General features: G+C 40.1%; 1 protein-coding gene across 4 annotated transcripts in view; it reads left to right on the top strand.

Annotated features, from left to right (window-relative positions):
• Positions 1–27,150, top strand: part of LOC135734278 (uncharacterized) — a 201,258-nt gene that overhangs the window by 139,924 nt on the left and 34,184 nt on the right. For 2 of the 4 annotated variants that reach the window (XM_065253207.2, XM_065253206.2), the window contains exons 2-11: positions 18,417–18,761; positions 18,846–19,202; positions 20,127–20,228; positions 20,353–20,679; positions 21,739–22,086; positions 22,438–22,524; positions 22,672–22,764; positions 24,256–24,330; positions 24,738–24,851; positions 24,946–25,080. In XM_065253207.2, coding sequence (XP_065109279.1) covers positions 18,417–18,761; positions 18,846–19,202; positions 20,127–20,228; positions 20,353–20,679; positions 21,739–22,086; positions 22,438–22,524; positions 22,672–22,764; positions 24,256–24,330; positions 24,738–24,851; positions 24,946–25,080 — 1,983 coding nt within the window. Of the gene's footprint in view, positions 1–16,682; positions 16,786–18,416; positions 18,762–18,845; positions 19,203–20,126; positions 20,229–20,352; positions 20,680–21,738; positions 22,087–22,437; positions 22,525–22,671; positions 22,765–24,255; positions 24,331–24,737; positions 24,852–24,945; positions 25,081–27,150 lie in introns of those variants that run through there. The other 2 variants (XM_065253208.2, XM_065253211.2) reach the window with 2 other exon arrangements.

Below are 27,150 nucleotides of genomic sequence, written 5' to 3' on the forward strand. Positions count from 1 at the left end.
CGACGAATTGGGAACTCGCTTAGAGAGACCAATCTGCTTCGTACTCTACTAAAACGCCAATGAACTTGGCATTGAGATATTTGCATAATGCTGGCGCCGCCCCGCCAGGTGCGTATATAAGCCACAGGTGCAAATATGGAAATTAGCTTCATTTCGCTGAGAAAGCCGGAAAGTGTGACCGGCCGATAAACAGCAGGGAGCAGCCCTGTGGCGACGGGACGTGACGTCTCCGTTCCCTTCCTTCAGGGAACGAGGGTTACATACGTAACCGAGACGTTCCCTTTCAGTCGGTCACTACGACGTCACGTCGTGACCGACGAATTGGGAATCCCTACCAAAACGCCACTGAGGGCTGACCTCTTCCAGTGTCTGCGTAAAGCCCTCCGGTTCCACTTAAGGATAAGGAGAATTAGGTTTTAAGGCAGAAGGCCGGGCACTAGATGTTCCTTTAACCCCACAGTAGTGCTAGCGACTGGGAAGCGCCCTATCTGAGCGGTATAGGGACGCTGCGGAAGCCACCGCCCCGTTAAGGGCTATTGGTGGGCGAAAGTCAACCGTAGTTGAGGTATAAATGACAGCCGTGGCTGTGTAAGCAAAGCAGTGCTCTGCTGAGGGAAACGTGGGCTAGTAGGATTAACCCCACGGAAAATACTCACAAAGGAACCCGGTGGGACGCAATGTGGATGCCCGAGCCAAACACAGGTTCGCGAGGATGCAGCTAGTGAGAGGCTGGCAGCGGATGCTCCGCAACATCAGGCTGCCAAGGCAGCGGAGGAAGGCAAAACAAATTATTACGCGTTTTTGCCTTGATGGCCTTCCATACTGAGCTCAGTTTGGAGCAGCAGTCGGAGGCTGCAAGCCGACCTGCGAGCCTGTTCTCTGTGCTTCCCCTAACGAGGAAAGGGCACGAGAGGAGACAGGCTCGACACGAACACTAAAATCTAATGAACGTATTAGGTGTCGCCCAACCAGCAGCTCTGCAGATGTCTGTTAGCGAGGAACCACGAGCGAATGCCCAAAATGAGGCAACACTTCTAGTAGAGTGAGCTCTCAAATTAAATGGACAAGGAATGCCCTGCAGATTATAAGCAAGGGCGATAGTATCAACTATCCAATGAGACATCCTCTGCTTAGTGACAGCTTTCCCTCTCTGCTGACCACCATAACAAACAAAGAGCTGATCTGAGGTCCTAAGGCTTTGTGTGCGATCCACGTAGATGCGTAACGCTCGTACGGGGCATAATAAAGCCATGGTTGGGTCTGCCCTCCTCCGGGGGGCAGCGCTTGCAAGCTCACCACCTTATCTCTGAAGGGAGTGGTGGGAACTTTGGGCACGTAGCCTGGTCTGGGTCTCAGTGAGACAGCAGGACCAAACTGAAGGCACGAATCGTCAACAGAGAATGCATGTAAATTCCTTACTCTCTTCACGGAGACCAATGCTAGCAGGGTCAGAGTTTTCATTGACAAAAACTTCAGACTCGCAGACTGCAAAGGCTCGAACGCGGAACCTGTAGTAGGGCTTCAGCACCATGGACAGGTCTCAGGAGGAATAGAGGGAGGGCGCGAGGGGTTTAGCCTGCGAGCGCCTCTTAAAATCTAATAACCAAATCATGCTGCCAACTGATCTGCCGTTAATAAGCGAGTGATGAGCAGAAATAGCGGCGATATCAACTTTAATGGTGGAGGGTGACAGCCTACCATCTAACCTATGTTGAGGATATATAAAAGCACAATGTTAAGCATTCTCTGGGGTCCTCGCGTTGCGAAGAGCACCAGGTGACGAAAAGGGTTTCATTTAAGCGCGTAAGCCCGTCTTGTGGACGGTGCTCGTACCGCGTCGATGGTGTTAGATACCGCTTGCGATAAATCACCTAAACCTTGCGCGCACTCAACGACCATACATGGAGATCCCACAGGTCGGGGCGCGGGTGCCATAATGTGCCCCTTCCTAAAGAAAGAAAGTCCTTCCTAGGGGAATTCGCCAGGGAGGGGCTGTCGCGAGGAGCGTTAACTCTGAAAACCAATTCCTGGTCGTCCAGTATGGGGCGACTAACGAAAGGCTCTCCTCGTCCTGCCTGACTTTGCACAGTGTCTGTGCAATTAAGCTCACTGGAGTGAATGCGTATTTTCGCGTCCCCCGCGGCCAGCTGTGTGCCAACGCATCCACGCCGAGGCTGCCCTCGGTTAGTGAATAAAAACCGGCGACAGTGGGTATCGTCCGGCGACGCAAACAGATATATCTGCGCACGACCAAACTTCTTCCAAATTAGCTGGACCGTCTGGGGGTGGAGTCGCCATTCACCGGGGCGCGCAGCTCGGGAAAGCGCGTCTGCCGCTGTATTGAGCGAACCCGGGATGTAAATGGCACAAAGGGACCTCAGATGCTTCGGACTCCAAAGGAGGAGATGACGAGCGAGATGCGACAGGTGACAAGAGCGCAAAAACCGCCTTAACGGTAAATAACGCAACAGTCGCAATGTTGTCGGTGTCGGCTAATACATCCTTCCCTCGCATCTCCATAGCGGAGCGTACAAGTCCCAGATATACAGCGCACCGCTCGCGGCAGTTGGGGTGCTATGCACACCCCTGAGACTGCAAGCCCGTCATACGTGGCTGCTCATCCCGTGCTGGGGGCATTGTATGTGCTACAGAATGCCAGGAGACCCGACTCAGGGGCATATCTTGCTATCAGAAATGCTGGGTCTGCCACGGGGTAAAATTGAAATGACACAGGTGTAATGGTTACACAGTGTATGCCGTTGCGCCACGCTCTCCTCGAGACTCGATCGTAAAACCAATGCTGAAGCGGTCTCATATGAAGCAGCTCGAGCAGTGTCACAGCCGCAGCATGCTGTCATATGTCCAAGAGCTTCTGAAATTGTTTCAGAGGGACCGCATACTTCCCTCGAATTAAACCGAGGCAAGTCAGAACTGACTGGTTGCGCGCTCTTGTAAAACACGCCAATAAATCGATCGAGTCTATTTCCAAACTGAGAAAAGGATCCTCTGCACGGGGCAAAGTTGCTCTTTTCCCAGCTGACCTGATGACTTAAACGAGCGAGATGCTGAAGCATTAAATCTCTGTGTTCGCGCACGTTTGCCAAGAACGAGCCATTATAGTTGACGTAAATATAAGCAGAATGCGAACAACGCTCTCTCTCTCGGAGATTTAAATGCCATGACTAGCACTTTCATGGAGACACGGGGAGAGAGAGACAGCTCGAATGGTGTACTTATTAATATGCCCACCCCACGAACGCAGAGCGAAAAACGGTCTAGGCGAGGGGAGATGGACACAAAGTACACGTCTACAGGTCTAAGGCTGCAAACCGATTTGAATATTGAAATACGAGCCTCGGCGTATCATCCTAAAGGATCACACTTGTAGAGCCGGAGCGTAAATAAATCGGTCGTAACCCACCGCGTATTTTGGGTAATATGAGATAAAGGCTGGAAAAACCTTATCATCATTCTCGGTAAGAGGGACCGGCTCGAAATGTCCTTCGCCAGCAGGACATCGACTTTTGCACGCAGTACATGTGCATCGGACGCTTTCGCTATAGTGAAACGAATGCCCGAGAATTTGGGGGAGTGCCGGTAATTGTATTACGTAACCGAGGCAGATAGTGCGTAAAACCCAACGAGACGGGCTGGGAACTGAAGCGAAGCATCCCGGGACCGTACGAGGAGAATTAACGACACTACCGAAGTACCCGCGGTGGGGCAGCGAAGCGAGACAGGTGAGACTGCCGGTGCGTCTGCCGTGACAGCATAAACATCTACAGTATGTGTGTGTGTGTGACACTGACCTGAGCCGCTGAGGGTGACGGTCGTCTGGTCTCCTCTGCGGAGAGCGCAGACTCCGATGAGGGTGCTGGTGGTCCGGTCTCCTCAGTGGAGAGCTCGGACTCCTCAGGACACCCGCTGGCGATAGAGGAGAGGTAGAGTGAGCAGGTGTACGCCCAGGGCTCTCTCGATCCTCCGGAGACCTGGAGAGGAAAGAGGAATGCACTCTTATGTGTGGTTAAGTGGGTACCGGCTGGACAGCCGGTGGAACATATGCAAACCAAGGATTTTCCACCCGACCCTCTACCGGGGGAAGGAGCGAATCACGGTCTCCTGAAGAGTGATCCTCTGCCACTCCGGGTCGCCCGTCTCTGGCCACTTAAACTCCCGATTTTCACGGGAAGCGGCTAAGCGGGCGGGGCGAGCTGCTGACGACCGGTTCCCCTGCGCTGCCGAGATGGGGTCCGAGGAGGAGAACAGAGGTGGCCGCCGCAGGACGCCGACGGCGAGAGGCAGACTGAGGAGCCGGCGTTGGTGGACCAAGGGCAGCTCTCATCCGCCGGGGCACGACCTAGGAGATCGCCTCAGTCTGCGCAGCGGAGCTGTACGACTCCCCGGGCTCGCCGAAGAGGCCGGTCTGTGAGACAGGAGCATTCATGAAGTTGTTCCGTCATATAAGCCAGACACAGCCAAAGGTGGCGATCTTGAACACTGTGGTGGACATCGCACGACTGAAGGTCGCGGCTTCCCTCGTATATCTCTAAAGCCTTCGCTTGGTGAACCTGCAGTACGTTAATGCGTGCAGGGCTGAAGCCGCGTCTCCGCATGCCTGATGGGCAGCGCCCGTAACCGGACGACTGTCTATACAAACACGGGAGGGAAGGGTTGGGTGGTCCCTCCAGGAACGCAGCTGCATCGCAACCCCCCGCTCCACTGAAGGGATCCCCCTTAGCGGCTCCGTTAGTGAGGGAGATGAGGGGTGAAAGCTGAACGGCCGAGACGGCCGCAAATCACGTCAGCTCTTCGTGCCGTCGGGAAAGGCAGGCACAGGAGGTGAGGACCGTAGAGGCCCGGGCAGCTCCGAAGTACCAATCATGTGGGCGGGACGGTTCGGGCGGAGAGGGATTAACCCCTCCAACTCTACCGTTTCCGCCGCTCGAGCGGGCACGGCCGCCATCTCCGGGACGACTCCGCCTTGGAGGGAAAAAATGGGCACCCCTCTGATGCTGCAGAAGTGAGGGGACCAGAAGGAGGTCCAATGGATTCGGCAGAAATCGCAGAACACGACTCTGCAGTCTCCACCGGAGCCTCAACCGGCTGAGGATGAGAAGGCCGGTAGGTGAAGGACGCATCCTCCGTCCTACTCAGCGTAGTGATGCGAAGAGCGTCCTGCGAGCGCTTGACAGCCGCACCATGACGGCGTTCAGCACTGCAAAGGCGCGGACGTCGTTCCCGTAGAAACGACAGTCGTCTCCGCAATCCAAGAGGGTTATGCTCTCACAGAGAGAACAAAAGCTGTCCACGAACGCAGCCTCGGAGTGCTCGATGCCCAAGCACGAAGACAGCGCTCGTGACCGTCACTGGAATCCCTGTACTTCTCGCATCCAAGATCGCACAGAGGAAAAGCTATCCTGAAAAGGACGCTGATCTCCGAATATACGAGAGAGTGGCTGTCTTTAAAAAGACACAGAGCTCTCACGTATCACTCTTAAGGGAAATCACTCTTTAGGTGCTCAGCTGATGATGCGCACAGGGAGAGGCAACGCACACACTAAACTCAAAACAAAAAATATGCAGAGCAGTGGAATACTGCGAGCGTCCGCTGTGTCAGTACTGCTTGTCAATCAACTTCAGCAACCGTTCCCAGAAGAGCAGAGAGTAGCTTCTCAGTAGCAGATAAAGCCGGCTTTCGAAGCGAAAAAAGCTAATTTCCATATTTGCACCTGTGGCTTATATACGCACCTGGCGGGGCGGCGCCAGCATTATGCAAATATCTCAATGCCAAGTTCATTGGCGTTTTAGTAGAGTACGAAGCAGATTGGTCTCTCTAAGCGAGTTCCCAATTCGTCGGTCACGACGTGACGTCGTAGTGACCGACTGAAAGGGAACTACGATAAAACCTGTTGGAATGCGTATTATGCAGCGATTTTTGTGTGAGCATACCAGTGAACACCCCTGACCACTCTGTGAGTTTCACGTCTTTGTAAACGAAAGTTAAATGCATTTTAGGAAGGATTGTTCCAGTGCACCATTAAACCTATTGTAAAGGTGGGAGGTGAAACACAAACCCCCCAAAATTCTCGGGGCAGCCGCATATGTCGAAATTTCAGTCAAAACCGTTCTATTTCATCATAAACAATCTGAAAACAGGGCTTTAAGTGTAAAATACCGAACTTGTTCTTTAACAGTGTGCTCTTACCCCCCTTTTCAGCAGGAAACTTTGGTGGGGGAGTGCAGAGACACTGATTGGATTAGAGGAAAATGATAGTTTCTCTCTCAATGGTTCAGCTTGCATTCTGTTACCATATAAAAGTTATTTTTGGACGGAATCACGTTCGTCCTTAGGTTGGTGATGTTGCTGAGTAAGAACTTGAACCTCAGCTTGAGTAGCTTGCAGGTGGTTTTCGTAGACCTTGAAGTTGGCATCACGTTCTTTCTGTTCTACCTTGGCTCTTACCAGAAGACTTTCGGTCTGTAGGAGCTTTCCCAACAGCTCCTCTTTGGCGGTCTTTTCCTGCTGCTCCCTATGCTCGGTGTCTGTGCGGAGTTGTGACACGACCTTGTGAAGCTGTCCCACCTTGTTCTTTAGGCTCTTGTGTTCCTCCTCAGTCAGCTGCTGCTGATCCTTGGATTTCTGTGTCAGCCGATCTAGACGAGTCTGCGCATCCTCCTGATTTCTCCAGGCTGCTTGGAGCTTTAGTGTTGCAGCATCCTGTTCCAGGTGGGCAATGTTTCTTTTTTGAAAAAGAAATTCAAAATAAAATAAAAATGAAAATAAAAATGAAACAGCCCAACAGACAAAGTCTAAATGGCTGTTTGGGAGTGAGAGAATAGGAGGCAAAAAGAAATTCCCTTTTTCAGCTAAGCAGTTCATCTACCCTACAGTTAATGGCGGGGCCTTACAGGTAGAGGGCACAATGGAGTCATGCAAGCTAGGGGTGGCTGGGCTAGGCCCAACCTGAGAGCAATAAGGGGTGCCTCTATATCTGGTGCCTCTAGTGGCTAGGGAGAAAAGTGCATCTCTTTGCGCTAACACTTGTTGACTAAGACAACCCAGGTGGAACACAGAGACAAGGCGCCTCCCTGAGCATGCAGCCAAGAGTGCCAGGCCTTCTGCCCTCCCCACCTCGACCGCTCAACAGTCACGCCCTTCACACCGCCGGGCCACACTCAAAAGTGTCACCTACCAACTGGCACAGCCACTTGGGCCTTTGTGTGTCAGTTGGCATGGTTAATGGTTGGAGTGCCTGGTGGCAGAGGTCGCACTGCGTCTTGCTGTCCAAGGTGATAAGAGGAGGAAGCTACCGCATCACCCCGACTGTAACACACTGGAGTCAGTTCAACGAGACAAATCTCATGCAGGACTCACTGTGGCGAAGCCTTTGATTCATCTATCAAGTGTTAGCTTTACAGAGATGCACAGGGGCTTATCACATTGCACCAGTTAAAACATAAATGAATTCACTGAGAATGGGACTTATGGGGCTGGATTCTATTCACAGTAAAGAATTGGTTCAATTAAAATTTAAAATAAATCAAACTGCATTACATTTAAATTTAAACTTAATTAAAAATACAATCTCTACAATAGAAAAGAAAGATGAGTAGCAAGCGGGAACAGCAAAACATAAAAATAAAATAATAAACAAAAATTAGACAAAGAAATAATACATCAATAAAGCCATAGCAATTTTAATTATTATTATAATTTAAGACCATCACACTTAATATGTAGGAAATCAAACTAGCAAAGTAGCAGAATAACCTAGTTATCAAAGTAAGATCAAGTGAACGAGTGAACGAGACTGAGGGAAGTTAGCGAGGGAAGGTCATAAAAAACAAACTGGAACGCAGGGCTATTGTTAGTACCAGGTAGTATGCTTTAAACTGATAAAAATGTGCTTCCATACAATAATTACATCGGTGACCGCTGCGTTGCTAAGACAATGGATGTAATTTGAGCTCATGTACGTCCGGTGCCTGTTTGGGCATACTATAATCTATAACCAAGATTTAATCTCCTTTAAAATTCGGGCAAGCACTGAGGGTAAAGTCTTACCCTCAGTGCTTGCTACTTTAAAAAACACTTATGTGAATATAAAGGAAATCACCAATTAACAGCTTCTTCATTTGTGAGATTTCCGGAGATTTAAAAGAAGGCCTTATGAGATGATGGAGGACATTCGCCCAATAATTTCCTTCGCTCTAAATAAAGGAATTCTACTCTTTATTAGGCAGAATCATACAGTAATACACCGTATTAAAGGGTTTTTTAAAACGATTACCTTGAAGACTGCAGTTAATTATACATAACAGGGACGTGAGTCCTGTTACCACCTGAAAATAATACAGGTAATTACATTTTCATTCATACCAATACAAGAACGAACTCGGTTATAACTGATAGCTCTTTTTCATTCATTCATATGCAAAACACATTTGACCTGTTAATGGTTTGCTCAGAAATAATGTTTAAATCTGCCTGCGCATTCTCCACCATATAATGTAGCGATTCAGCGGGAGGAAGGGAAATGTTATTTAAAACACTATCGAAACCTCAGACCGAAACACATTACGTAAATTTAAGGGAATTCCCAGATTTAGCTCAAAGGGAATAATAAGTACAATTAACTGTAATTAATTATACAAATTGATAAGGTTTTAACTGATTTAGCAGAATTAATAATAACAATTAATTAATGCATTTGTCCAGCAAATATACGCATAATTGTACATTAATTTCTTAGACCATTAGATTCCGTGGCCTTTAGAAAATAACCTTCTTACTGCTATACAGTACTATTATGCATGTAACTTAGATCCAAGCAGATTAAGTGACATTGATTTGCTGAGCATTGAACACAGAAACAATTCAGTTGTGAAATGCAAAACTGGTTTATTAACTATGTTACACTACGAAAAAAACACACAATACTAACTACACATTAGGGATGGGATGATTACCGGTTTCACGATTAACCGTGATAAAATGTCCTGACGGTTAGTATTCTCATTTAAAATTTAATTATCATTACAACCGTGTTTGATTACCGTGATTTTGAAAACTTGCGGTAAATCCTGTCCAGCCAAAATCCGTTTGACGTAGGCACGCACATGCAACAGTTTTTTGCAGAAGAATTTAAGGGATAATGTATTGTATTCATTCACAGTAAACTATAAGACAAAATAATTTCAAAAATAAAACTTGTTCCAATGTATTCAGTGTGTGTATCAGTTCTTTTTTAACATTTCCATTTCATTTTAACAAAACTATGATAATATTGATAACCATGATAACTTTGGTCACTATAATTATGATATTCAATTTTTTATTTATTTATATAGCGCTTTTCACAAAAGTCAATTGTTTCAAAGCAGCTTTACATAAATAGAAGCAGTGAAAAGCACAGAAAAACGACTGATAGCACAACAAAATACATGATAGCATAAGCAGTTAAATTTGCTGCGGCTATGACTCAATATTATAAGCGAACGTCTAAAGTAACGTCTAGAAGAGGAAGCTAAGTAAAGCCCAAAAAGGCTGCCTCCCCGGGGTGAAAAACCCCCTAGGAGAAAAAAAACCACGGGGTTTTATCCGAGGAAAAATAAGTCCTAGGAGGGAAAAACCCTTGGGAGAACGGATAAGGAGATTTAGCGGAGATTAAGCGGGTTCTGCCGGTGATCGTTGGTCAGGAATCAGCTGGGCATCAAGTTGAAGGACGGCCAGTAGATCAGGGGTGTGCCGACTTTCACATCTACCGGGACTGGGTCTGTTTGTCTCGTTGCCTCTGGGTCGAGGACGAGACAGGTAGAGAAAAGCAAAATCGTATTAGCGTAGCAGCCGTTCATATGTATTGAAGTGTCACACAGTGATGTGGTTTAACTCAGCTTAGTTCAAGACAGACTAACTATTGCGGCATAATTATATTATCCACAGTTGAGGATTTAACAAATTGGGGGCCCAATGCGAAGGTATATATGGTAAATAAGGGTCACCTTCCAATCTTTAAGAGAAAATGAGCCTAAAGCCCCACTGTCGTCATTAATGCAGGTTCAGTGGCAAACGGGTCTATATTGTAAACCATTTACAAGACCACGAGAAAACGCCAAACATCGCAACCCGACCATACGTGCTAACCCGTTTGACTAAGGCTGGAGGCCCCACTGTCGTTGTTAATGCAGGTTTAGTGGCAAACGGGTCTGTATGGCATACTATTCACAAGACACACGAAAGCACCAAAATCGCAACCCAACCATACGTGCCAAACCGTTTGACTAAGGCCGGAAGCCCCACTGTCATCGTTAATGCAGGTTCAGTGGCAAACGGTGGCAAACTATTTAATGCAATTAATTTTTAAGTGTTCATGCAGAAAAGGTTTTTATTTATTTATTTGGTTGGTCTGTGTTATGACCGTGAGTGCTTGTTCCGTAAAAATAACTATTGCGAGTTAAGAACCTTTACTAGACAAATTATGCGAATGCTTTGTTGAAGAGAAAAGTTTTAAGTCTAGATTTAAAATGATCGACTGTGTCTGATTCTCGGACATCGGTTGGTAAATCATTCCAGAGCTTAGGGGCTAAGAAGAAAAGGATCTTCCACTTTTAGACACTTTTGATAGTCTAGGGATAATCAAGAGACCAGAATTTTGCGACTGTAGTGTGCGTGATGGATTGTATTCTGATAGTAATTCTCTAAGATATGAGGGTGCTAAGCCATTTAAAGCATTGTAGGTGATTAGTGATATTTTAAATTGTATGCGATATTTAATTGGTAGTCAGTGTAAAGATGCCAGAATTGGGCTTATGTGGTCATACTTCTTAGATCGAGTAAGTACCCTTGCAGAAGCGTTTTGAACTAGCTGAAGCTTGTTGACTAGATTTGAATGGCATCCCCCGAGTAGCGAGTTACAATAGTCTATTCTAGAGGTCATAAAAGCATGAATAAGCTTCTCTGCGTCAGATGTAGACAGTATATGGCGTATTTTTGAGATATTTCTAAGATGGAAGAATGCTGTGCGGCAGACGTTGGCGATATGACTATCAAAGGATAAGTTGCTGTCGAACATCACACCTAAGTTCCTAACCGTGGAAGATGGCACCACAGTACAGCCATCTATGTGCAATTTGTAATCTGACATATTATGTTTGTAGCGATTTGGTTCAATAATAAGTACCTCTGTCTTATTGGAGTTGAGCTTAAGAAAGTTATGTGCCATCCAGTCACTAACATCGATAATGCAGTCTTTTAGCTTAGAAAACGTGTGTGTTTCGCTGGGATGCGAGGAGATTTAAAGCTGGGTATCATCCGCATAGCAGTGAAAACTTATGTTATGTTTCCTGATAATGTCTCCTAGGGGTAACATGTATAATGAGAACAGGATAGGACCTAAAACTGATCCCTGTGGTACACCGTATTTAACCAGGGAGTGATATGACTCTTCCTCATTTACATAAACAAAGTGATAGCGATTGGTTAGATATGACCTAAACCAGGCAAGCGCCTGACCACTGATACCAACATAGTTTTCTAGTCTATTGAGTAAGATTGTGTGATCTATTGTGTCAAAGGCTGCACTAAGGTCTAGTAATATAAGAATTGAGATTTCACCACGATCGGATGTTAATAGGAGGTAATTTGTAACTCTAAGCAACGCTGTCTCTGTGCTATGGTGGGGCCTGAATCCTGATTGGAACTTTTCATATGTACTATTATTTGTCAAGAATGTGCGTAACTGGCTTGCCACTACCTTTCTAATATTTTCGAAAGAAAGGGAGATTTGAGATTGGTCTAAAGTAATTAAGCTCTCCTTGATCAAGCTGTGGTTTTTTTAATCAGCGGTTTAATAACTGCTAGTTTGAAAGCTGTTGGAACGTATCCTATTTCTAGCGATGAGTTAAAGATATTTAGAACCAGGGTTGACACTACAGGGAATACCTCTTTAAGTAGTTTTGTGGGAACGGGGTCTAATATACAAGACGATGATTTGGATGATGTGACTAGTGTAGAGAGCTCATCTATTGTAGTAGGTTTAAATGAATCAAGATATTTGTATGGTAGTCTAGTGTTAAGTGAACTAATGGGTAGAGTGGTGGCTGCCTGGGTAGCTACGATGTTTTCCCTAATAGCCAAAATTTTGTTAGAAAAGAAGTTCATGAAGTCGTTACTGTTGTGTTGAAGTTTACTATTGGTTTCTGTTTGTTCTTTGTTTCTAGTCAGTTTCGCAACTGTGCTAAAGAGGAAACGAGGGTTATTATGATTCTCATTTATAAGCTTGCTAAGATATGTAGATCTGGCGGTTTTAATAGCCTGTCTGTAGTGTTTAACACTCTGTTTCCATGCTGCACGCCATACTTCTAACTTTGTGCTTCTATAATTTCTTTCCATTTTTCTAGCTGCCTTTTTAAGGGCTGCTGTGTGATGGTCATACCATGGAGCTGGCCGTTTTTCTTTGAATCTCTTTTTTTCGAATGGGACCAACGGCATCCAATGTGTTAGAGCAGACATTGTTTAGGTTTTCTATTACAATATCTAGATCATCACAGTTATCTGCTACATGTTTCATTTAGGACAGATCTGGAAGAGTGCTAATAAAGCTATCTTTAGTGGTGGAAATTATTGTTCTGGCTAGTCGGTAGCATGTTGTGGATTGAGTGATCCTATCTAGAAGTACAGTGTATGACACAAGGTAATGGTCAGAAACTGCATCGCTCTGAGGTGATATTTCAACGTCATTAATATTGAGTCCGAGTGACAGAATTAAGTCTAATGTGTGCTTACGAGTATGCGTTGGCCCTGTCACGTTTTGTCTAATATTGAGAGAATTTAGAACATCCATAAACGCACGTCCTAATGCATCTTTTGGGTTATCCACATGAATATTAAAACCACCAACAATAAGAGCTTTATCTACAGTGACTACAAGCTCAGACAGGAAATCTGCTATTTCATTAAGGAAATCTGCATGGTGGCCCGGTGGTCTATAGATTGTCGCTAAGGCAAAAGAAAGCTGTTTGTGGTTACGATCAGTTATTTCCATATTTAACAACATTAGTTCAAATGATTTAAATTTTAGTTCAGATTTTTGGTTTACTTTAAAAATTGTGTTGTATATTGTAGCTACACCACCCCCTCTCCCCTTTAATCGAGGTTCGTGTTTATAATAATAGTCTTGTGGGGTGGATTCATTTAAACTAATGTAGTCGTCTGCTTTAAGCCAGGTTTCTGTTAAACAGAGTGCATCTAAGTTTTGGTCTGTAATTATTTCATTGACAATAGGTTCTTTATTGGTAAGCGATCTAATGTTAAGAAGGCCGAATTTTAACATTCGAGGTTCATCTGTTAATGTATTGTTTTCTAATTTTATATTAATCAGATTTGTACCAGATGTAACAAGCGGTGCTCTGTATTTATTTGTTCGGGGAACAGACACAGTTGAAATGTGCTGATATTTCGGTAAGATTGACTCGAAGTGCTGGGATATAAGTGGTCTTGACATATCACGGCAGACGGACAGTTAAGCCGATCCGTCTGTTTACTGACCTGGGCCCTGGATAGTCAGACTATATCAGAATTAAGACTATTGATCAGGGCCCGGTTCCCCAAAACGTTCTTATCGCTAAGAAGTTCTTAACCTATTCCTTAACCTCTCTCTTAACTCTATGGCACGATTCCCAAAACGTTCATACGCTAAATATATCTTCTGTAAGTCACACTTTCGTAAGGTTGGTCTGGACCATTCGTAAGCTCTCTCGTTGTTTGAGCGCAAAACGGTACCGCCGCAGTCTTTAGAAATCAGCGCAGCACAGTACAAGTCAAACTATGGTATGCTGACAATGATTTTATGTTATGGACATTTTAAGACTTCTAATAAAATATGTTTGCAATGGATACAGGACTATTTATGCAGTTGACTTTATTTGGTATCAGAACTAATGAATCAAAGACGGCGCCGGTGTTTGTTCCTCATTGAAGTCTGTTCCCTCTATGTTTATAGCGTTTTCATCACGTTACATTTATAATTTATTTAGAAAGATTAAAGATTTCAATTGGTTATACTAAAAAGCAATAATATCATGTATTCTATTATACAATTTATTAAATATTTCATATTTGACAGTTTTATGTCTTTTAACATATAGCCTGTCTTTTTCTTTTCTTTTTTTCTCTACTGTTTGTTTTAAAACTGTTATGTTTCCAAACATAATAAATATATAAATAATATGATTTATACTGTAAAAATAATTGACTTACAATCAAGAACAGTCAAGATACATTACATAAATGCACACATGTACATCTCAGTAGCCATTAAAACTTTCAATGTATATAAAGAATAAACGTACTGTATAATGTGAAAAAATGCTATAAAAACACTACACTAAAGGGAAACATAGGGGGAACAGACTTCCACACAACACCGGCCACGTAACTGTTTAGTCCATGCCAATATTTTTATTCTTCAACCCTTAAACCTTTTGACATTTTGCCTGACGTGGCTAAATAAAAAAAAAACGCCTTCCAAGACAACTCATTATGGAGCTGCTAGATCTTCTCAGACCATATTCTCTATCTAACTAGGTTGCTTTTTATTGAAAACATTAATGGTAAGCAATACCGCATTAAACAGAAATACTGCAGCTGCTTGCCAATCAATTCTGATTGTTAAGTACCTTAACATTCGTATAAAAGTGTATTACATATTTTTAAAGTCAAAACCCATGTCAAGAAGCTGCACAAGTGGCACAACGGGATAAGGAGGGTGGATAAATAGCGAGGGATACCCGGTTCGTCTACCGGCCCATATTACTGACAATTTGATCATTTAATTAATAGTCTATATTTTACGGATAACTTAAACTATGTTGAAATAAATGTGACTGGAATAATTTGAGTAATGTTCCATTTGTATATAACGTGTTGTTTTTCTTAACGTCGTAATGAACCTTCGCGTGAAGTGGAAAATCGATCCCTGAGTGATCGATCGCAAATAATTCAGCACCTTCACTTGGGACAGCGCCATTGTACGTCGTACTTAGAGGCAGCGTGTTAAGAAGCTTCCTAAGAGACACTTCGGGGAACACACTTAGGAACATCAACAACTTTGGTAAGATATATCTGTTTGAGTCTTCTTAGCACGCTAAGAGTGAACGTTATCGGGGAACCGGGCCCAGATTTCTAGTGAGTATAGCACTTCCTTCCGATGACGGAATATGAAATTTTCATACCGTCCCATCCCTACTACACATACAAACAAACAATAACATAAAACATATATAGAGAGAAAAGATGGAAAATTAATAGAGAGTAAAAGAAGGGCAATATCACTTTAGACTTTACTTCTGCACAAACCATCAGAACCTCCCAGAATCGCCTTAATTAATAAGGGGTAATAATAACTTAGTACAGCGAATTATTAGCGATACTTGCATTGGCTTTTGTGAGGCGCGTGTGCGTGTGCAACTGCTTGTGCACGTAAAATATATACACTTATTATATAATATATACACTTATTGTGGTCTTTAGCTGTGATCTTAGACTAGAGAATGAGGTCCACCTTAATAGTCTCTGGTCTTTGTCACTGCTTGAGGTCTCCAGTTTCTCTGGGGGAGATTCCTTTGAAGCTTGTTTGAAAACTGCATTTTAATTAGATTGTCACCAAAAAAGTCAGACAGAGAGGAGTCAGAAAAAGAGCAGATCTTCTGATGAAAGCGTTATGAGCCCTCTTGTTGGGGCCAGGTGCTAAACACAATCTAAGGTCACAGCGTGAAAACTGATAACGATCCAGACTACTCGGATATCTAGTCAGTCGTTACATCTATTATACTGTAATTGTTAGAAACTGTTTCATGATTGTGTTTTTTCAGGTACAGTAAATTATTCCAACATTCACTCAACATCCACAATCATCTGTTGCCAAATATAGATTTCTGCAGAACATTAAGGGGCGTTTCTCAATTTCTTGGCATTTCCAAACCAAAAGAATTTTTAACCATCCAATCAAAAAAAAAGACAGAAGCCCACGATTTTTAATTTGATCTTCCATGTTTCTCCATTACATTTTATGTCTTGATCACAAGAAATCAAGAAAGAAAATGCTGCATTGCTTTTATTAGACTTTTGTAAAACTAAACTAAACATTCTCGTCAAAAACAGAAGTGAGCGAGCTCAAATTAATTCAAAGTTAAGAGCACAGCACATGCTGTGATTTTTAGGATTACTTATCTGTCACACATTTACAGGTCACATCAGAGAACTAAATCATTGATAAGTTAATGTCATGTGGCCCTAATAAGAAAAACTAACAATCCACACAGCTTAATGTTTGAGCCCTAAAAATGAATACCATTATTTTGAGGTGACAGCCATGCATAAAAGCTTTATTCAGTAAACGACTGACAGTCATTTAACAGAATCTACTGAATTCAGTGCAACTGAATCTTAATAATACAGCATTATGACAAATATTTTTATTTAATAACTTAGTTCTTGATGTTGGAATGCAGTTTCAGTGTCCACCCTTTATAAAAACAATGTTTTTTTATATTATTCATACCGATCATCTTACGACTCGATCAGAACCGGTTTGTCTGGACCAGCTTCAGTTCCACAGAACTCTTTCTTTATTATTAGGAAGAAAACAAAACAGGTTTAGACAAGACTGCATTGAACCAGAAGACTCATTTACAGACATGCACTGAGAGATGAAGAGAAATATTTATCACTGAAAATGGACTTATATGTCTTTATTTTTGTTTTTGCCATTCTGACAATATCTGAAGGTAATGTAAAATATTTCTCTCTCTTTCTCTTTAAAAAGGTAATAGAAAGACTCTGCAATTATAATTTTACAAACACACACTAGTGACTAGCATTTAAACAATCGAATCTTGAACTTGAAAGTCAACTTTATTGTCAATTCTGCTGAATGTACAAAACATGAAATTATGTTCCCTCAACCCCGCAGTGTACAACAACAACAACATTACACAACAAGTTTAAATGAGAAATTTACAAATAAAAAATTAAAATAAATAATATACAGTATTTAAGACATTGCGGCACATAAATGTACAGTATATTTACAGTATATTTACATAGTGCAAACAGTGTGCAGGTTTGATAGCAGCATTTATAGCAAAGCAAAGTGGCTGGTACAGTGTGTGATTGGAGCTACAGTTTGATGCTTCTGAGGACAAAGGGAAGAGAGTTTAGCTTCCTAATAGCCTGGTGGATGAAGCTGTTTTACAGTCTTGTGGTCCGGAGCTGTAGGCTCTGGAACCTCTTTCCAGAGGGCAGAAGACTATAGAAGCAGTGTGAGGGGTGGCTAGGGTCAGTGCTTTCGAGTGCTTTATTGTACATGTCCAGAAGAGAAATTAATGTGGCACCAATGATTTTTTTCTGCTGCCTTTACTATGCGCTGCAGAGCATTGAGGTTGTGGGTGGTGCAATTTCCAAACCACACAGTGAGGCAGCTGGTGATGATGCTTTTGATGGTGCCCCTGCAGAATGAGCACATGATGGGTGCTAGGGTTCTGGCTCTTTTTAGTTTTTGGAGGAAATAGAGGCGCTGTTGGGCTTTCCTAGCCAGTGATGCATTGTTAGTCGTCCAGGAGAGGTCCTCTGATATATGCACACCAGGAAACTGGGTGCTGCTCACCCTCTTAACAGCAATATTGTTGATGGTTAGAAGAGGGTGTTGGGTGTGTGCTCTCTGAAAATCAACCACAATCTCCTTTGTTTTCTCCACGTTTAGAGATAGATTATTGTCACTAGACCATCTGACCAGTTGGTCTACCTCATTTCTGTAATTTGTCTCATCATTGTTTCTGATGAGACCCACCACAGTTGTGTCGTGCGCGAACTATATGAAGAGGGTGGACCTGTATGTGCAGTCATGGGTCAGACCAAGTCGGTCCAGTTTCTGTATTAATTGTTGTGCGATGATGGTGTTGAATGCCGAGCTAAAATCTATGAATAGCATTGTAGGGTTTTTTTTATTTTTTTTTATTACACACTTATGCTTAAGTTTTGTTGACAAATATAAATGATGTCTATTTATGAATTTATTTACCTGTGTCTAAATTATTCCTCGCACTGTCAGTCCAATATAAAGTTGTAGTGGTTTTTCTGTAGTTGTGCATCTTTGTCAAACTGAAAGTGATTAGATGATGTCAGATTTAAGTGTTTAAAGTTTAATGTCTTTACTCGTTGTGATCAGTCTATAATGTTTTAGGTCTGATTATTAAAACATTTTCCACAGTTGTTTGTACTATTAGTCAAAATGATGCTGCAAAATAGCACCAGAGCGCTGCAAACATAAACAGGCAACTTTGATACAAGACACTACAGTACAAGCTTTATCTTTTTTTCACTCTCTTTACAGTTCATTAAAAACTAAAATTGTTTTCAGGGTTTACAGTGAAGGGTTCCTCAGGTCCTCTGGTTGTTCCTCTGGGAGGTTCAGTGGTTCTTCCCTGTTCTGTTGATTCACTCTTACCACTGAAAGATCTGGAGGTGGAATGGAGAAGATCAGACTCACAGACTCTCATTCATCTGTATCAAGATGAAGATATCAGACCAGAGGCTCAACATCAGGATTATCATGATAAAGCTCATTTCTTCACTGAAGACATTAAACATGGAAACTTCTCACTACTGTTGAACAATCTGACAGCTGAAGATGAGGGACAATACACATGTAAAGTTCACGCTGGACAAGAGTCTGGAGAAACTGTGGTGGAAATTAAACATGTTGGTGAGTACAAAACATATGACTTCCCTCACATTATATTTGAAGGAATTTATGTGAATTTATATTCTTTTGAATTTATTCTTTCAGAGCGTTTGATATTATCAGGATCAAGTCAGTCAATATCTGCATCTGTGGGTGAGGACGTAACTCTGGGCTGCTCTGTGAACTCTCACATCAAACCTGAAGAGATTGAAAAGGTTTTATGGAAGAAAATAGATAAAGATGAAGAAATCCTGGTTCTTCTCTATCAAAACAATGAAATTCAATCAGGATCATCAGATGAGCGATACAGAGACAGAGTTGAGTTCTTCACTGATGAAATCCACAGAGGAAACTTCTCTCTCAGACTGAAGAGAGTCACAAATGAAGATAAAGGAGTTTACATCTGTCAAGTGTTTACTGGAAGACTTTCTGCAAACACAACTGTAATACTGGAGAGACTGGGTGAGTCAAACAGAGACAAAAATACACAACTGCTAAAGATCAAACAAACACATGAGTTTCATTATGATGTTTGGTTACACTATAATAAGGGTCCATGAATCATAATGAACTGAGACATAATGTATTTTACTTAAACATGAACTAACTCTAAATTACTGCATGTACTAATCATAAACTACTGAAGAGTCATCATTAAGTACAGCATGACATGCTTTTTCGTTGTTAGTTAATGTATTAATTAATAATACATTCATGTTGTTGTAGTTAATGGTGACTCTTTATTAGTTATGCTTTGTGTCTAAACTCAGCATTAGTTCATATTTAAGTAAAAAATAATTTAGGTATTATCATTAGGGTGACCATACGTGCCATTCTTCCCGGACACATCCCGTCCAGGATTTCGGTGCGTCTTCCGGAAGTCGTATTTGTTGACCGCATACGCCATTCAGTTAAAAACATAAGTTATACAATCGTAGTTTCATTCTTACCCTAAAATGTAACGGTTGCTTTTCTGTAATAATAATAATAATAATCCTCTGACGTATGCGGTCAACAAATACGACTTCCGGAAGACGAACACAAAATCCTGGACGGGATGCATCCGGGAAGAATGGCACGTATGGTCACCCTAATTATCATGGACCCTTATTTTTAAGTGTTATCAGATGTTTAAGTGAGTATTTCTAAATAGTAACATCAATTTAATTTCAGACATTGTTAAAACCCCATGAAAAGTATTTGTTAAAATACTTTTTGACCTTGAAAGGAATAATGGTGAGGAAATCATGACATTTTGGTTAACTATTGTATCAGTTACACATATTTCCTGTAAGCAGCAGTAGTGTCAATATTACATTAACTTGACTACAGTGTAACTGCAGATTTCATGTTTCATAATACTGAGTGTGTGTGCGTGTGTCACAGGTTTCTCAGTTTTACACATAATAGTGTTGATTCTGTGTATTACTGCATGTGGATCTGCTCTTCTGTTCTGCTGTCTCATCTACTGCACATCAAACCATAAAGGTATATTTACATGAAATCTATTCTTCAGTTCAGAGAGTAATTCAGCACATAACATAATTATGAGACGATAAATAATTAAAATGTATACAATTTTTATTTAAATTAAATGTCAAATCTTTTTCAGGGTTCAGTGTGAAAGCTTCTTGTAAGGTTCCTCGTAGAGGTTCAGTGGTTCTGTCCTGTTTCATTGATCCAGATATAATAAAGAAAGGATTAAAGGTGGAATGGAGTAAATCAGGCTTGGAGACTCCATTGTGTGTGTATCAAGATGGAAATATCAGGAATAATAACTCTAGTGCTCATTTCTTCACTGAAGACATTAAACATGGAAACGTCTCACTCTTGTTGAACATTCTGTCATCTACTGATGCAGGAGAATACACATGTAAAGCTTACAGTGAAGAGAGATGTGTGTTTTCAGTCAGTGTGAATTTAAAAATAATTTACAATGGTAAGTGTATGAGATGGTCAATAGATGATAAAATGCTGTTATAACCTTTAATAAATATATTCATATAATTATAATTTTGTTATTTTTTTATTAAATCAGAATTATGTTTCCAGACAGCAAAATGTGTTTCAGTTCAGTTATAAATATAACAGTCATATATTTTTATGCAGCATCGAGATATATTAACTAGTTTTACAATTCATCAGTGTAAAGATCAGATGTTATTTTAGAGTGAAATCTGAGCTACTGAGGTCTTGTAATACGGTACAGATGTAGATTGTGTGTGTCAGAGGTCTATAAGAGTCATAGAGTTGTTAAACAAGTATCAGTGATTGGGTCAACCAGACTATGCTTCACATTCATTCATTGAACAGTAAAAATATAAACATATAAACTACATTTAGTGAAGATTAGCAAATGTTTTAGTCAGGCTGATATAGGGATGGGCGATATGGCCTAAAATCCATATTGCGTTATACATTGCAGCCTCTTGCGATAGCGATATGTATTGCGATATAATAATTTCAATAGACTCGTTTCAGAACAGGTTATATAGACCCTTACAAAAGCCAAACTGCTAAAAAAGTAAGTAAAAGTAAACCATTATGGCCAGATTAGTCTTGTTACCTCTCTTAGCTGGAACTTTTGCCTGACACACTCTACGTCAGGGGTGTCCAGACTTTTTTGTGTGGTGATCTACTTTTAAAATGATAAAGCCGACAAGATCTATCTGCTAAAAAACATATATATATGCATGTTTCACAATTACTAGACCATAATGCCAATTTCGCGCGTGGAGCAGCAGTTAACTTATGTAACTTATGGCTTAAATCCAAAAAATAGATTGTTTCATTAACATGCATTATCGCGATAGTGCAATAGATTTAAAATCTCTATCGTATGCCAATTTTCTATCGTTTATATTGCATATTGTTTATATTGCCCATCCCTAGGCTGATATTAACACCATTGATCACATTGTGACAGAGTTCAAACATTATTATAAAACATATTTCACTTACATGACAGTTATTTCATTTTTGATATTTCACTTTTCAGATTCAAAGTACACTGTGGATTATTCTTGTGATCTGGTTGTTCCTCTGGGTGGTTCTGTGGTTCTGCCCTGTTTTAATGTCAAAACTAGAAGAATACCAGAAGAAGGACTGAAGGTGGAATGGAGTAAATCAAAGAGATCAGTGTGTGTGTATGAAGATGAAGATATCAGGAATCATCAGGATTATCATGATAGAGCTCATTTCTTCACTGAAGACATTAAACATGGAAACTTCTCCCTCAAGTTGAAGAATGTGAGAGAAGAAGATGAGGGACAATACACATGTAAAGTTTACATTTTAAACAGAGAAGAGTTTTCAGTCAGCACACAGTTGGCACCAGCACTTCTAGGTAAATCAACAGAACAGATAAATATGGAAAACTACTGTACCTTCAATCAATACATACATTAAATGTAATTCATGTGGTTCTGTATTAAATAATTGTTAGTTTTGTGTAAAATTACAGTACTAACAATGATTTTTGGTCTCCCGACCTCACAACAGGTATTCAAATAAATATCAATGTCTTATGGCATTGGTGGTCTGCTGGGTTAACTTTAATAATATTAGCTCTGCTAGTGTAAAAATACCCAATCATGCATCTGGATTTATATGCTGTGTTGGCTATTCTTATACTGACATTCATAAAACTAGAGAAAAATATTTTAATTGTTATTGTACTCTCTGTTTTCAACATCAGTTTCGGGTTTCCATCTCCAGCTGTTTATGGTCTTCAGTCCACATATCATCATGTTCTTTGCTTTTATCTTCTGGGGTATTTCTGAAGGTCAGTGTTTATCATCATTGTATCACTCAATATATTCATTACACATTGCTGTATACAATATACAGCAATAATAAAAAAAATTACGGTTTTGTTGTTGAGAAGCAGTGATTGAATGATTGTCATTATTAGTCTGTGTTTGTGTTTTAGGATCTGTGAATGAGACAATCTGCTGCTGTGCTCTTTATTTACTCAGACCTCTCACGCTACTCTGGGCAGATCCATATATGAATCATTTTAAAGGTATTATGTTTGTTAGTGTATCACTAAAGATCAACAAATTAATTTAACCCTCATATTATGTTCCGGGTCAATTTGACCCGTTTTGATTTTTAAGCTGTCGGATAAATCAGTTAACCTGTGATTCTATTCTTGAAATTTTGTGACTTTTTCTCATTTATGGCCATGAACATGCATGCAAAGTTTAGACATGCTGATATGTTTTGAAGTGTACCAAAATAATTTTGTAACGATTTTGAGGTTCGCGGGTCAATTTGACCCGCATTTTGTTTTGCGCCAAAGCAACTGTATAGACCTAAATTAAATATATATTTTTAGTGTTTGTTGTTATATTGGTGTTTATCTACCCTAAAATGGGGGTAAAATTGCTTTTCCTCCCTATTTTGAGTACTGAAAAAGACTTTTACAGACACAGATGGTAAAAGTGAGCTATAATTTCTATTTACAATTTATATGAAATACTACTTAAGTTAAAGTTTTCTTCCAGAAATGTTGTCACTTTTTCTCATTTAGGGCCATGAACATGCATGCAAAGTTAGGATACACTGATGTGTTTTGAAGTGGTTTTTTAAGCACAAATAATGATTTTTGGTACGATTTTGATGTTCGCGGGTCAATTTGACCCATATTTGTTTGTTCCAAGGCAACTGTACAGACACAAATTAAATACATTTATTGCATATATTTTGGTGTTTTACTACCCTGGAAAGGGAAAAGTGAGCTTTTCCCACTTTTTTTGTACTGATAAAGACTTCATCAGACACAGAAAAGTAAATGTAAACTATCATTTCTATTTTCAATGTAAATGAAATACTATGTATAGCTGATGAATTCAGACCCACAGAAAATCCAGAGGTGAATACAGGTGATGCTAGCTGTGCCCCATAAAACATGACACCAAAATAAGCATCATTTGTGTAAAATGCAAGAGGTCAGAAAGCACATGCTTGATGTATGCAGATCATGTAAACAGTGATTTCTTGAATTTGTACAATGAGCCTCAAGAACAAAAGATGAGCCTATTTAGAAAAAGAAAAGCTTCATTTCATTTCAAAGCAATATTTAATAGTTCATTTAGGATGTCTTAAACATAGGTATGTTAAAAAAAACATGTTGAATTAAAATTTAAAATGTTAAATGTTGCAACAGTTTTTGTGCAACATTTGTTAAAACAAACATGTAAAAAATTGTGGTTAAATGCATTTTTTTTAAATCATACTTTTTAATTTTAAATGTTTATAATGTGTTACAAAGACTGATACTAAAATGGTTTTGTTCATACCTAATTCCTTCTTGTTTTTCATAATGTGATATTTAAGGAATTGCATTGAATCCAATGCGGGTCAATTTGACCCGCTCCATCAAAATCGTCACAAAAATCGAACACAATACAAGGGTTAAAATAAGATATTTAGACTCAATCTGTTCTCACACACAATGATGAATGATACACACTGTGATGAATAAAACGAATAAGTTTGTTCTTTTTTACAGGCAAAATTAAAGAACTGATTTTGGATTACAGTTATGTTGCTGAATATTTTGTTTTGACAGCTGTTGTTTATTCAGGTAAACAAATCCAACACACTAAAATTACTGTGCATTTTCATGAACACTTTAAAAACACTTTACAATATTGTTGCACGTGTTAAAATTAACAAGTGCATTAGCTAACATTAATAAATGCTAAGATTAATAAATGCTGTATAAGTATTGTTCACTTTTAGTTTATGTTAGCTAATGCATTAAATAATGTTAACAATACAACCTTATTATAAAGTGTTACAAACAAATTAGAAAAATAAACTATAACAATTAAAAAAAATGTGACTGTCAGATTATCACTGTGTTATTCTGAATATTATAAAGGATTGTTAAACAAAATGTATTTTGTAATTTGAGTAAACTGTATTTATTTAAAATTAGGGTTGCGTTTTCTTTCTAAAATTGTTGATTTTATCTCCTCTTTCTTTCAGCTCTTTTAACAAATACTTTGGAGAAACTTCTGAATTATGCAGTATTTGACAGAGTCTTGATCTTAGTCCTCTATGTATTGATGTTTATCTGCTGCTTCAGTAAAAGCATTTACAGTAAGTATTTCTGAATAGCTTTCTGTATGTCATCATATATCAGTGACTAAGTATATAATATTAAATAATGTCAATATCAATATTTCTCTTATAGTTTTAGTTGCAAAGATTGGAAAGAAAACAGGACTAATTATTAAAATATTTGATATTGTTGCTGATCTGACCTTTGAGATTCTGCCTATGCTACAATTCATCCTTCTGTTTTATACATTTGGATCAGCCAGAGGAGGTGAGTTCACATTTATCACTGATCTAAATTCATTTAAAGTTGTAACTGAGAGTGAACTGTGTCTCTCTGTTTCATCACATTAGTTACAGCTTTGGACAGACAAAGATAAAATCATTTAATGTGACCTACTGAGAGGAACTACAGTAATATTATCCAGTATTATTGATTTAATGAATTTTGTTACAACAACAAAAACACATGTATGCCAGTGATTTTCACACTAGGTGCTTCTGAATCTCTGCTTATTTCAATGCTTTAATAGCATTTACTTTTAGTAGTATTTCAAGGATGCTTTGATCCAAAGCGACTTACAAAAGTAAGGAAAACAGCAAAGCGATTTGTCATAGAGAAGCAGTTGCTACACAGTTTGAGCTTACCAAGTTTCAATACACAACCTGTTTAAGGAGAGATACTTCTCAATAAGCATTGCTTTGGTAACAGAGTCAGAATTAACCTGGGATAAAAGTCCATGCAGCTGGATAAATGTAAAAAAGTGTGCTCCAATCAATAAACAAAGCATCCGATCCAATTATTTCAGTTTCTCATTCCATCATTCCATATACATGTACATTTACAATGCATATCTTATTGACGTGAACACTGTATAAATGTAAGTCTCATTATTCCTTGCAAGCCCTTTCCCACGGTCAATAACTGTATGCTGCCTCCCATTACAATCCCCATCTGTCTTATTACTGTGGAGCTTTTATTTAAACAAATTATACATCTAGTGGACAACCGGAAAATGCAAAATATGGCTCCATATGGGGTAGATTTGCAAGAGAGGTTGTAGGGAATTATATGTGAGCAGCAATTATTTTAGTCTACAATGTTGACCTGAATGACTTCTTACCTGAAACCATGCAGCCTCTCACACACTCACCAGTCAGATCCAGACTATTAGGAGAACTGGGATAATTTATCTTAGACTGGTGAATGATTTGACCTGCTGCTCTGCTCATTTTCATTTATTTATTTACTCATTATTTATTATTACTTCATATTATTGTCTGCCTGATAATGGCACACAAGTGATATCTGCTTCAGCTTTTAATTGTGACCAGTGGACTGTAAAAATAAATTCAAAACCCAATAAAAATGAAATTCATAGTCATGTGTCATCATCTCCAGTGAATGGTTTCTGGACGTGAAAAAGTAAAACCCTGCAGGGAATTCAAATAGTCCCTTTTCGTTTTTGACAAAAGGAGCAGAGTTGTAATAGACTCTGCATGTGCACCCCTGGCCCACTGCCTGCAGTATGGGTTAATTTACGTCTTCTTGGGTCCATTTGGTAAAAGCACATTTACTGTAGTTTAAATTACCTGAGACACAAGGCCACTAAAATAAGACCTGACCTGTGTCTGAGGCATTCATCAAAGTTTTAGACATAAATTCGCTTGGTCCTCGGGCCGGACCTCACATGAAGAAGTTTACTGTCAAATACAACAATAGTACCAAGGAGGCTGAAGAGATTTCACAAGACACTATTTAGACAGTAAAGACATAAAACATAAGAAGACCCATACTGTATCATTACTGAATTTCTCCTTCTGGCAGCCTTTAATAAATCTGACACTGTCAAAAAAAAAAAAAAAAAACACAATCAAACATCGTACTGACAAGAAGTTGCCCTTCGCATCAAGAGAAAAGCTCTCAAAAGCAGCTAACCAGAGCGTTTTAAAATTTCTTTAAGCTATAAAAAAGCTGTTTTAAACAAAGCAAAAAAGGAAAACACTTAACATGTAAATGTTCAGTTATATTATGTATGTATTTATTTTTATACAGTAAAGAGAATATTGATTTAAAATCTCAGTGTTTTGTGGTCAAAGATTCACAGATTTTTAAAATAAATGATTTTTATCAGTCATTCAGAAATGTTGACAATTGTTATTCCCTCCATGTTATCTGAGAATGACAGATGTTAACAGATTTGAAGAAGAAGTTTCACTTCATTGAGTTCTTCAGACCCTCAGAGTGCGTTCATGTAGCATTTAATTCAGCTAAACATGTGATCTTTTAAAAAAGAAGACTAAAAGCCAAAAACATTTGTTTACTTGCATCTTATTCATC

Source organism: Paramisgurnus dabryanus, chromosome 3, assembly GCF_030506205.2.
Source record: "Paramisgurnus dabryanus chromosome 3, PD_genome_1.1, whole genome shotgun sequence".
Taxonomy (NCBI): Eukaryota; Metazoa; Chordata; class Actinopteri; order Cypriniformes; family Cobitidae; genus Paramisgurnus; species Paramisgurnus dabryanus.